The sequence below is a fragment of the Hyaena hyaena genome, unplaced genomic scaffold (genome assembly GCF_003009895.1).
Source record: "Hyaena hyaena isolate Hyena2069 unplaced genomic scaffold, ASM300989v1 scaffold_36, whole genome shotgun sequence".
NCBI classification, from domain to species: Eukaryota; Metazoa; Chordata; class Mammalia; order Carnivora; family Hyaenidae; genus Hyaena; species Hyaena hyaena.
In genome coordinates, this window is record NW_024080668.1 from 5,047,043 (window position 1) to 5,060,240 (window position 13,198).

General features: G+C 45.9%; 1 protein-coding gene across 5 annotated transcripts in view; it reads right to left on the bottom strand.

Moving 5' to 3' along the window:
- USP28 (ubiquitin specific peptidase 28) overlaps window positions 1-13,198 on the bottom strand; it is a 63,175-nt gene that overhangs the window by 22,828 nt on the left and 27,149 nt on the right. For 3 of the 5 annotated variants that reach the window (XM_039229208.1, XM_039229207.1, XM_039229206.1), the window contains exons 6-11: window positions 8,422-8,508; window positions 7,568-7,705; window positions 6,454-6,527; window positions 5,413-5,492; window positions 3,524-3,672; window positions 1,632-1,759 (exon numbers count right to left, since the gene is read on the bottom strand). In XM_039229208.1, coding sequence (XP_039085139.1) covers window positions 1,632-1,759; window positions 3,524-3,672; window positions 5,413-5,492; window positions 6,454-6,527; window positions 7,568-7,705; window positions 8,422-8,508 — 656 coding nt within the window. Of the gene's footprint in view, window positions 1-1,631; window positions 1,760-3,169; window positions 3,451-3,523; window positions 3,673-5,412; window positions 5,493-6,453; window positions 6,528-7,567; window positions 7,706-8,421; window positions 8,509-13,198 lie in introns of those variants that run through there. The other 2 variants (XM_039229210.1, XM_039229211.1) reach the window with 2 other exon arrangements.

Sequence of the window (13,198 nt, forward strand, 5' to 3'; positions counted from 1 at the left end):
ATTCAATGGGGGAAACGAGAGTCTTTTCAACAAATGATGCTGGAATAACTGGATATCCACATGCCTCCTTTCCCTCTCTTGCAAAAAACAAAACAAAAACAAAAACAAACACATGCAAAAACAACAAAACTCTTATCTCATACTATATACAAAAATAAACTCTAAATGGATAATAGACATGCATAAATATAAGTTAAAATTATACAATTTCTAGGAAAAAAATGGAAGAAACTCTTTGTGATCTTAGGTTAGCAAAGATCTCTGAGTCAGAACACAAATGCACAAACTGTAAAAGAGAAACTGATATATTAGACTTTATCAAAATCAAAAACTCCTGGTCTTCCAAAGACACTGGTCAGAAAATGAAAGAGACAGCAGAGACAAGAAACATGTGGACCTGAATCCTGAATACATAAAGAACTCACTCTTAACCACTCAGTATGAACACAACCAATGCAATTAAAAAGTAAACAGAAGATTTGAAAAGACACTTCACCAAAGAAAATATACACATGACCATTAATTAAGCACATGAAAAGACACTCAACATGGTTAGTTATCAGGGAAATTAAGAAAAATAAGACATTCCTACAAACCCACTAGAATGGCTAATATTTAAAAGGTGGACAAATTTAATTATGGGTGAGGATTTGGAGAAAACGGAACTCTCATGTACTGCTAGTAGGAATGCAAAATTATACAGCCACTTTAGCAAACAGTTTGGGCACTTCTTATACATTTCAACATATAATTTTCATACAACCCAGGAATCTCACTCCTAGGTGCTCTACCCAGAAGCCCTAAATACCACACCAAGACTTCTAGGCAAATGTTCATAGTAGCTTCATTCATAATAGCCTAAAACTGGATACATCTGAAACGTCCACCAACTGGTAAAAGGAAAAAATACTGGACTACTACTTACAGTGGAATACTAACTCAGTATGGATGAATCTCCAAAACATAATCCTGAGTGTAAGAAGACAACCACAACAGGGAGCATACTGAATACTGATGTCACTAATGTGACATTCTAGAAATGACAACACTATAGGGCCAGGAAACAAGTTAAGTGGCTGCTACGGCCTGGGGGTGGGGAAAAGCGATTAACTGCAAAGGGGCAGGAGGAACCCTTCTGGGGGATGGAAATATGCCAGACCGTGCAGGTGGTTACTTGACTATATTATTTTACTAACACTCATTGGCTGCACACCTAAGAATGGTAAGATGGTTTGGTGTGTAAACCATACATCAAAAAACCAGACCTTAAAAGGATTAAAATCCTGTAATGTCTGTCTAAGGTTTTTTTCTCCAGGAATACAAATAGTATTTGGATTAGACAGAAATACGCTGTGGTGACTCCACAGAATGTTCTTCACCTGAGAATTAGCAGGCTTTCACCTGAAGCCTAACTACTCAAATTGTGGTCCCCAGATCAAAATCATCATTAGCATCACTGGGAGAGCTGCTCAGCAATGCAAACTCTTGGGCCCTACCCTAGATCCAAGGAGTCCCATTAACCCAAATTTGCATATCATCAAGACTTCCAGGTGATTCCTGCGCAGGACACACTTAGTAAATGCTCCCTTCTCCTTCTACAATACATCAGGACAATCCCTCGCAGAACTCACCTGTCCATATAAATGATCTGAGGAAATTCCAGCTTATTGTGAATTTTCTCTGGCTGACCGAGGGACTGATTGAACTCAAATCTTGAGAGTTCAAAGGTCAACACTGGAGGCAGCTTGGTAAACCAACGCTATGTCACAAGCAAAAATATGAAAGAAAGAAGTTAATTTGAGGAAATAGGAAAAGCCAGATTTAAACTTTCTTTTTCTGGTGTAGAATTTATATTCAAATCAAATTCACCCTAGAGGGGTTTTTTTAATCCCCAATACCACTTAGAATCATGCCTTCTTAGAGAATATGGTTAAACATCCCTCAAGTTTCCATATTTACAAGCCAGTCAACATTTGCTCAACTATTATCCTCAGAAATAACCACCCTTAAACGCAGGAACTGCAGCAAGAATCTACGCCACTCATTCACTAAGTTGTCCGTATTCAAAAGAGGGTCAAAACCTGAAGAAAACGGCTAGCATAACCCAAGAATTAGAAATTATGACCTAAGCAGCATATAACTAAGGAGACAATTATCTCCGTGAAATCAGCTCAAAACACTAATATGTATACATACATACCATTTATTTATAATCTATTAAACATAATTTGAATCCCCTTTATTTCTCAAGAAAGAAACTTGAAACGGCTCATGATTACGAGTGCTCAAGTTTCTGAGAAAAACCTCTGAATTCTTAGGATTTACAGATGTTTCTCATAAGGGACTGAGTCTAATCGACCTAGAATGTTAACCTTGAGTTTCAAGGAAAGAAAGCATGGACTTAGAGAAAAGACCTCAACTGTTCAAGCTAACCCAGGAAAGGCATTTCTGCTCACTTCACCTTATGCGAGAGGTCTGTCAGAACAGCCTTACGCTCCCTTTACCAAAGGTGCAGACAGCTACGCTCCCTTAAAGTACTCCTGTTGGCACAAGGCAAATCCAGACAGCCCGTCTGACTACCTTGGGGTCAATCTAAATCAGGATAAGAGTTTTTCTATTTTCTTTCGTATAGAGTTCCCGTTCTTGAATAAAGGTCTCCAGAGGCCTAAGGAGGTGCTGAACGCCCCTTCTCTTCTTTAAGAATGCGCACCGGCTAAGCATGCACGGGACACATGCTGGGCTTCCCAACCCCGAGTGAGGACTCTCCTCAAAGCCAGGGAGCCGGTAGCTCTGCCTTGGATCCCACGCTGCCCTACGCTGCCTACTGTACTTTGACAAGGTTCAGGTCAGGCTCCCAAGGTGAATTTAAAGGCAGTCAGCAACTGAGTTGGACACACATAAGCCCACAGCTTTGTTTCAACATGGATAACGAAAGGAGAATGATCCAATCCGTGTGGTACCGACAATGCTGTTCCCAAGTCACTAGTTCTTAACCCAACTGGACCCAACTGAGGTACTGATTACCCGTGCTCTCCCTCTAACTCTCCCCCTTCTTTGCAACCCACAAAAATAAGTGAATATTAAATTTGAAAAATGTCAAAAGCAAAGGCAGAATTTACTATGAAGAACAGTAAATACAATAATAGGGAAAATATTCTAAATGGCATACCATAGGAGTTAATCACTGTACTTTTACCCTCCGAAAATATGGAGGCAGTGCGTTCTCCCTACTCAGGTACAGGTAGGCTTCAACAGAAAAAGAGAGACTTGATCATACTTAAAACATCAGAAGCAGCATACAACCTTCATATGATTAACTCAAATGCATACTTTCAGTAAAGAATTCATTTATCAAACACTAAGACTGACTGATGCGTATCAACTCGTGAGAGGCTTCAGGCTAGTCCAACACGTGTTAAGGGTAACGTCAGTTAATATCTGCTAGGAAGACAGGTTGCCAAAAAGCTCAGTCCTACTTCACTGGCTCTGTCACTGGCACAGCAAATAAAAGTGTCCAACTTACCTCTTGTCCGTACTTCACCGAATGATCGGAAGGAAGCAGGTCAATGTCCCCCTCCACCATGGCCCCTTCCAAACATTCGTCTAAGTTGCGATAACCATTTACCTGAAGGGGATACTGGCCGAAGGTCTCATTGTTACAAAAGGGCTTTCCTAGGCAAAGAAACAGATTGCTCTTTTAAAGACATCACTGGTATTATCTGAAGCCTTTTTTTCTGGCACCACAGAGACAAGTTATCTTCTTAATTCAGCAACTTGCTGAGAACCGGCTAGAAGAGTATGTAATTAAGCCTGTACGGCAACTGCCAATGACCAGCGGATCCCGGCGCTGGCCACGAATGAGCGACTCCCATGAACTTTCTTTCACAAAAAGACAGACCACTGGACAGTATGTGCCTCCTGATCAAGGACTATCCCACCTCTTGTGAATTAGTCTTGCCCAAAAAAAAAAAAAAAAAAAAAAGCCTTACCTGTATCTGATCAAACTCTAGATCCAACTACCAATTTGTAAAAAGAGGAGTAGAGAGGAACGTGTTAAACTGTATCATAAATATGCAAGTGAGAAATTTCAGATTGTGGGAAATCCCAGAAACAATCTGGTTTCTTAGATTTTTTTTAAGTTTATTTATTTATCTATCTTGAGAGAGAGAGAGCATGAGTGAGAGAGCACGCCACGAGGGGAGGGGCAGAGAGAAGGAGACACAGAATCTCAAGCAGGCTCCATGATATCAGCACAGAGCCCAATGCAGGGCTCGAACCCATGAACCATGAGATCATGACCTGAGCCAAAGTCAAGAGTCAGAGGTTTACCTGACTGCACCACCCAGACACCCCAAAACAACCTAGCTGCTTAAAATATACATTTCAAATAAAAAACAGATGGGGGGGACAGCGTACAGATTTTGTTATGAGACTTAAAAGATGTATCAACTAAGTATAAACGATCCTCATTTGGATCCTGATTAAAACAAATTGTAAAAATAAACACTCATTCCCTCCCCCCAAATATATAAAATTAAAAACCAACTTGGAAATCTGAACACTGACTAGATATTTGACAGTAAGAAATGTTAGCTTTGGGGTGCCTGGGTGGCTCAGTCAGTTAGGCGTCCAAGTTTGGCTCAGGTCATGATCACACGGTTTGTGGGTTCGAGCCCCGCATCGGATTCTGTGCTGACAGCTCAGAGCCTGGAGCTTGTTTCAGATTCTGTGTCTCCTCTCTCTCTGCCCCTCCCCTACTTGTGCTCTGTCTCTCTCTGTCTCAAAAAAAAAGAAAGAAAGAAAGAAAGAAAGAAAGAAAGAAAGAAAGAAAGAAAGAAAGAAAGAAAGAAAGAAAGAAAGAAATGTTAGTTTTTTGGAGTGAATAGTGGTATTGGATTGTTTTATAGAGAACATGGGAGTTAGGGAATGTCTGCCCATGGGCTAATGGTGGCTGAGCTCATGAAGGTTTTTAGACTGCTCTATCTGTGTGTGTTAAAAATTCTCCATAGTTAAAAAAGAATTTAAATGACACATCCAACCTACAGCTTAGATAAGCCTCCAGAGCAGAGAAACATATTTTGGCAGTCTAACTCAGTAAAGCCTTTTGAGATTAAACATTATATTGGAGAAAACAACACGGAGAGAACCGAGTAGCATCACTGTGATGGACATTAACACTAGATGTAGGCTCTGCAAATATCATACAATTTAATCTAACAATTCTGAGACACACACTATGCCCATTTTACAGATGAAGAGGGTCCAGGCACTCACACAGTTTGCCCAGGATTACACACACACTAAGGAGTTAGAACCGACATTCAGACCTGGGACAGCCTGACTCGAAAGCCTTTTCGAGGAATACAGATATGGTCACGGGCCTAGAATTAACATTGAGAGGAAAGAATTTACCTTCACGAACCCCTTCAGTGAGGAAAGTCCCGTAGAATAGCTGCACCATTGGATTTTCAGATTTGTTCCTAGGATTGCTGCTTTTAAGAAAAGGAAACAGTTTTCTATCATGTGGATCAGATAAGCACTGAACTAAACCCAACCATCATTCAAAAGTGAAAATAGTACATTTTCATCAACCTCCAAGGAGTCAGATATGGTCTAAAATAAGTAACAGGTTAATTCAGTTTAAATACTCATGGAACAAATATGTGGACCTGATCCCTGGCTGTGCGGAGCTGAAAATCTAACAGGAGGGTCTCACATGCAGAAGAGTACACGTATCCGTATATAGTGATTAGATACACATAGATATACATATAGATATTTACACGTGTATATATATCTATATATCTACACCAAATGATAGCTGTACTGTATACGCATTACAAAATAGGACAGAAGAATCAACCATCTTGTGCAGTCTGCAAATAAACACAGTTTTCCCAGTGGCACAACAGAAATGAATGAAAACCGTTTATCTGCACAAGCCCATCTTGAATGGCTACTATGTAAGCTGCCGTGTGCCGAGCTGTCCTATGATGTACGTTTCTTTCACTCTGCGTTAAAACAGTTTAGAAAGTGTCTCAGCATCTGTATTCGAAAAGGGATCCTTCTAGTCTTTGCCTGGAATTTTCACTTCTGAAATTCATTTCAGTGACTAAAATGATTAAATTCAGTGTATCCACGTGATACCACCACGCCCACATCTAGGACTGACCTGACTTTTTAATACATTTTGTAGCCCAGGCTGTGATGCCCACAAAGTTAAGAGTTACGGCCCTTTCAGTAAAAAGCTGCAGGTTAAGAGGCTTATGTACATCCTCAGAGACGGAGACCAAAGGCAAGGAGGATGCAAAATGACAAGTATCTGAGTGGTGACCCCGGGAGGTCTGGCAGAGCCCAGCAACTTCCCCTTGAGAAGCACAGTCCCGTCCACTGCGCCCTCTCCCTGGACCGCTGTGAGCGGGAAGGCCGTACAGACGAATCCTCAGCACTCACTTCACGTTCACGGCCAGCTGGAACGCGTCCTCCAGCCAATCGAGGAGCTTGTGTGTGAATTCACTCACATCTTGCTAGAAGAGAGGCACAGATTGCAGAAGGGTTAGACCCAACACTACGGGAAATGAAAGTCTGCCCTTATCCCACCAACGATTAAGACGCCACTGCTGTGGAAGGACTTCTGCGCTCGGACTGGTTCATGCCGCCGGGGTGCTGGAAAGCAGCTACTGCAGACAGACAGGGGCAGCCTCTGACTAGCTTGTGGCGAGGGAGGAAACCAAAACCCCCACTGCTGGTCACATCTACTTGTAACGAAGCAGCAAACAAATTCTTCCAGGTAGGCCTTTAAAAAAAAGTAAAAAAACATCCACAGAACAGACTATAGTTCTCTGGAATAATATGAGATCTGAATGGAAAAAGGAAAATTTTATGAAATGTTCCGAGAATTTTGTAGAGGGAAAAACCAATTTTTTTTTAATTTTTTTTTTTTTAATTTCTAGGAGAGAGAGAGAGAGACAGAGTGAGCAGGGGAGGGTCAGAGAGAGAGGGAGTCACAGACTGAAACAGGCTCCAGGCTCTGAGCTGGCAGTCAGCACAGAGCCCGACGCGGGGCTCGAACCCACGAACCGCGAGATCATGACCTAAGCGAAAGTCGGACGCTTAACCGACTAAGCCACCCAGGCGCCCCGGGAAAAACCAATTTTATACAGAAGGTGCTGCTCTAATACTGACAGCTCTGTTTTCGAACAGAGGCCGGGAAAGGGAAGTCCTAACATCTAGAAGAGAAAGATGGCTCAGAAAAGCTGCTGAACTTAGGTTCAGATGATATTAACAACAGCATTTTTACGTGGGTCATCCCAAGGCAAAGGTGCAGACAAAGGGCTTTACTTCTGTCCACAACCCTTTGCTCTGGTTCACCAAGGTATCTTCCAGTCTCCTCGCCTCTCCTCCCACAGCCCCTGCGCACTTCGACCCTCTATACTTCTGGTCCTTAGTCATGCTCACAGCTCGCTACGCGGCTGAACTGAAGGAACATCAGGCTAACAGCAACAAGGCAGGACGTCCAGCATCACAGGGTTTGAGGGGAAACACGAGGATGACCGGCTTCGCGCACCTGCTGTTCCTCAGGTGATCGGAATGCTCCCTTTAAGAGATCCAGGGCTGCTGAAGGGTCTACGAATTTGCGATTTGATCCCATCATCAGAGCAAACAAATACTGAAGCTCTTGCATAAACACGATATTCCTCTTTTCCTGCAGAGGAGACAGCAACGCGTGCTCTTACAACCCCTCACTTGGAAAATCAGAACATTCGAGAGAACACTTGTCAGCGATCCCTCCCTAATTTCTATTTACCTAGCTCTAGATCAGCCGGGGTTCAAACCGTGTGACGGGTACTCGATGAGGTCTGTGTGGGGGTTGCCTTAAACTGAAGACTATCTAGGTGGAAGCCAGAAAGGCAAAAATATTTCTTTTCCTAAGCTGCTGCCCTCCCTCCTGTGAGGAAAATGCATCCCCGAGGTGAAATCCTGGGAAAGGTCAGATCACCGGCAGACGGCCACGTCCTTTGGTGAGAACCTACCACAGGCTCTTCTGGAAGGGTCCAGGCGTCTGGCACCAGGTCACATATTCTGCATCACGCGGCCTCAGCTGCCGATGGGCAGTGGGGAACACTTCACACGGAATGGGAATCTCTGCACCTCCTGCCCAGCGGCAGAAAAGCCGAGGCCGTCAGGGTGACCGGTCACTTCCCTGGAACTGCTATTCTAATTTTTTTTTTTTTTTTTTTTTTTTACTTATCTTTACGTTTTTGCAAACCCTTGTCCCGGGTCACAAGGAAAGAAAAAAGCCATTTGGAAACGAAAATAAATACTAGCGCGAGCTGAAGAACATCACAGCTGTCAGTTTTAGCCAAACCTTTGGGACCAAAGGAACCAAACAGAAGTGAGGATTTCTCCACACCTACTCACCGTGTGACTTGCACAGCTTTCAAGTACATTCTGCGGTAGGCTGTAGCTGAGGACAAGTCTTCGGAACTCAGGCAGTTGGAAGAGAGACTGAAACAAAGAAACAGATTCCTAGCCGTTCTTTCAAAATAACTGCGGCAAAAAGATGTTTCTTTTACCTCAAAAGCACGTATGACTGTCACCTGCCATTTCTCCTTCTACGCCTAAGGAAATGATCATGGCTCCGAGTGAAAATTTAGCTGATCGAATTATCAATTCTTTTAGGGGAAAACCATAAACAACAACGTAATGGCTAACGAGAGGGAGAGACTGAATAAGCTACGGCACAATAGGTTATTATGTAGTCGTTAATACTGTAGAGCAAATGTTTCCGCAACTGGACTAAGACACGGCAGTGGGAGCGACAGCTGAAGAGCTACAGGATCGACACAGAGAAATCTCAGCAACGTTCCGTGAGAGCAAAGTTCCAGAAAAACAGAGTAGTACATGGTTTATAATAAGATTAAATATATATAAGACAATATGGCACACTGTTTAGGGACCGGACTTGTAGAATTTATTTCTAGGGTGGGATGCTGCGCACAGCACTGTGTGCTGTGTGCTCTTCTCTACTCTTCCTCACAGGAACGGTATTATTATTATTTTTTAAATTTTAACAGCAGCTATCTCTTATTGTTTGTAAGTCATATATTTTTCTGCAATGACTATCTCTTGAGGATTAATGTTCTTACAAATCCCTTGAACGGAGAGAAATCTTCATCCCCACGCACTCTGCAGATGAAGACCCCTCGGGCCTGCCCACCGGAAGTCCGCTTCCCCTCGGGCCTCCCCACCGGAAGTCCGCTTCCGCTCGGGCCTCCCCACCGGAAGTCTGGAAGCAGCATCGCGACAGGCCACAGGCCTCCGGCTACCCTCCCACTATGATGACCTACTGGGGTTTAACCGACGGGGGAGCGTCCCACCGGGCAGCGCCGGTGAAGCCGGGTCATGCTGCTGCACCAATGGTGTGTCTACCTGGAGCCGGGGGGAGACCTCTCCGCTCCACACTCAACCTGCCCTCCTCTCTCTCCACCTCACCTGCCCCTTCCCGAGGTCATTCCCACTCTGACCGCACCAAAACATTTCCCAGGGCTTATGTTCCGCCACGAGAACGGCCTGACGCTCACAGGTCATTCCGCTCTGCCTCCTCCCCTTCACCTCCATCAGGCTTCCCCCAAAGACACCGCCATCTTAAAAGCCATCCCAGTGCGAGCTAACATTACATTTCCCAGTCCGGTGTCAAAAACGACCCTCTGACACCCGCTGCTTCTCCTGTATCCTCTGCGTCACTTGACTACACACTCCTCCTCCACTCATCAAAGGGTAGCACTTCAGAGGAATCTTCGAATCCTTTCTCTTTCTTAACCATCCACCTCCAATGAGGAAGAAGCCACTTGGACTCTGCCTCCAGGAGTGCTCTTTGTAACCACCTCCTCCCCACCATCCTTACCAAGTGCTGTCGTCCGTGTCCCCTCACTGCTCACCTGGGTCACTGCTCACGATCTCCCTGCCTCCAGGGACTCCCCCACACACCCCCGCCCCAACCCCGGACCAATTCACTTGCCACAGAAGTTCCTTTGTCTTCCTGATAGGACAGAAATACAGCCCTGATTCACGGACACCTGCCACAGGGGAACAGCTCTTCCTCCCCCAAGTCCTACCCACACCCGACTCAACAGGACATCCTGTTAGCTCTGCTCTCGGAACAAATCCAGAATCCAACCTCCTCCAAAGCGACGAGCCGGGTCCAGGCCACCATCACCTCTCATGTGGGCGACCGCGGCGGCCTCCTGTGTAGTTCTGTCCATCTGTCCCTCACCACCTCCATTCTGTTCTCCTCACAGTAGGAGTCCACAGCGAGGAGTCAGAGTTCATCACTGCTCTGCTCAGACGCTCACTAACTCCCCGCTCTGCTCCTGGCATCCCAGCCCCTCGGGCCTCCTGAACCCCGTGAGCACACCAAGCTTGCTCCCACCTTGGGGCCCCTGCTCTGTGGTTTCCCACCTGGAATGTTCTCCCCGAAGCTGCCTGGCTCACCCCGTCGCCTTTCATGTATCTGGCGTCTGCTCCAACCTCATCCCCTGGGTGAGGCCGAAGCACCACAGCTTATATTGTGCCCTGATTCTCCCGTCTCCCTGCAGCAATTCAGACATGGCCTACCTTGCTCTTGTCTGTCATGCCAATCACTACCTAACATGTTCTATACACTCAGTTAGTAAACTCGTTACTTTCCCACTTTACGGCTCCTGGTGTATCTTGCCTCACGAGAATTAAAGTCCCACAAGCCCAAGGCTCTGTCTTGGTTTTTATTCATTCCTTCATCTCAAGGGCCTAGAACAGGGCTAGACACACAGTGGGTGTTCACCTAACACCTGCTGAGGGAACACAAGCGCATCCATTCAGCCCGGGGACCCCTGGGCTTGGCGAGCATCTTCTCTCTAGGGACACAGTCCTCTACTCCATCTCTGCACCCACGTCTGAGGTCACACACAGGATGCGTCAATTCCGGAGAAGCAGCCAATTCTCAGATCCACATTCAGGAAAGCCCGTTCTTGAACCATAACCTGTCTTGTGGCATTACTGATCCAATTACCTAGAGGACATCTGTTGTCTGACTTTGTCAAGGACCCAAGCAGATGGACTCCCTTCTGTTCCGCCGAACCACCAGGCCCTTCCTGTCTCTACTTCTCCCTCTCTCTAGCTTTGATTCCATGGTCTTTAACCAGTCCCCATTAAATCCTCAAACTGCCCTTGTCATCAAACCCAGCAAAGCCCCCAACCTAAATAATTTTCATCCCCTTATGAGTCTCAGACCACTGCAAAGAGAGAGTCCCGATAAAACAAGCCATCCTGACATCACTATCCATTTAAGGTCAACACCCTCAAGCAGACCTTCAAGTTCGCAGAAATCCTCCTATCGCGTTCTGGTGCCGGCTGGTTTCCCACTGTCCACAGCAACTACCCCTTTAACAACGTGACACGGTCCCTTCTCCAGGAACTCAGAAGATGGCGGCTTATTTCGCAGAGAAGCTACTTCAGTAGCTACAGAAGCTACTGCAGCTGTAACGTGCAGAGAGCATTTCTTCCTTCTCCTCTCCTGTATTACTCCCCTGCTCTTTTCCTACCCGGGGCTGATCCCTCCCTCCAGGCTCTAGATCCTGTCTTCTCGGGCTTTCTCAGAAACCTTACTCTTTGATCCTCTCTATGCCTTTATTTTTATTTTGTTTTATTTTCATATTTATTCATTTTCTGAGAGAGAAAGGGAGAGCATGGGCAGGGGAGGGGGGAGGATCCAAAGTGGGCTCCATGCTGACAGCAGAGAGGCCCCTGTGTGCCTTTCAACATGCCTGCAGGTTGAGAAGCCTGAGGAGGTGTGAGGGCAGGCAGGGTCCTCAGTCTCTCTCCCCACTCCTCTCCTAAAGGACGGACTGAAGTCCTTAATTCCACATTCCTTCCGAAGTGCTATCCTCAACACAGATGGCTGTCATCCTCGTGAAATGGAAGGAGGGTCAATCAACCCACTTCACTGCTTTCCCACCGCAGGTACAACTCATGACCCTGAGCTCTCCCACCTCACCTCCACCACCTTTCTGATGTCATCACTGGCTCTGCCCTTGAGCACTCAGCTCTGCCTTCTTCCTATCTCCCAGCACCTTAAGCAAGCTCCTGAACCTGGGTCTTTTTGCTTGCTGTTCCCCCTGCCTGCAGTGCTCTGTACATCACTATAGGGTGCATTCCTTCACCCCTTCAGGCCTCTGCTCAAATGCCCACCTTCCCAGAGGGGCCTCCTTCCCTGCCTCACTCCTCCTACCCTCACTCATCTTTATGGCCCTCCTCGCTGTCTGATAAATATATTTTACTGCCCATTCCACTCTTCAAAGTAAACTCTTTGTTAACGACTTCCATTTATTCACTGCTGTTTCCCCGGTGCTAACACGGGCCAGGCACAGAGTAAGCTGCATGAATCTGGATCTTACACGTGGAAAGGGAGGCCTCCATTTTTGGCCAAGCAGTTGGGTAGAGGTCAAGTACCACGAAGGGGAAGACTGGCAGAGCAGGAAGTGCTGCACTGTGGCCCTGTTAAGGTTTAGATGCCTGGTGGGTACTTCCAGAGAGGCAACAGGCTCTCGGGGGGCGGGGGGGGATTCATCCACTTCCTGGGCTCTTTCACCGTCTATAAGCTACTGATTCCGACAGCTCCATCTGTAGGCCAGATCTCCGTCCTGAATGACGGATTCAAGTAGTTACCGGCTTACATGCAACTTTGTGTCACACCTTAAACTCAGCATGTGTAGAACCGAACCGAGACCCAAATATTCCTCTTCCGGGGTCTGACAGCACTGTCACCCCCTGGTTCTCAAGCTAGAAACCCTGGAGTCTTTCTCAGTGGTCTCCTGCATATCCTCTCTATCCAACAACTCCCCCGGCACCTGCAGATCTGATCTCCCACAGAACTCTACAAAGCTTTGACCGCTCTCCTTGCACAGCATATGCCACTTCCCTGTTCCAGGCCACCATCTTTTCCTGCCTTGATATCTATCCGTGTCCCAACTGCTTTCTCCTTATTAACTCTTGCTCTGCTGTTAATACGTTTTTCAGTCAAAACGCTGATCCAAACCACCTATTCGACATATTTACCACTGAATTTGCAACCACAGGGTATTTTGTTTTTACAGGGCCTAATTCAAACACTGGAGCGTCTAGATCCAAACACAGGAAGGCATCCAAAACACAGCAATGC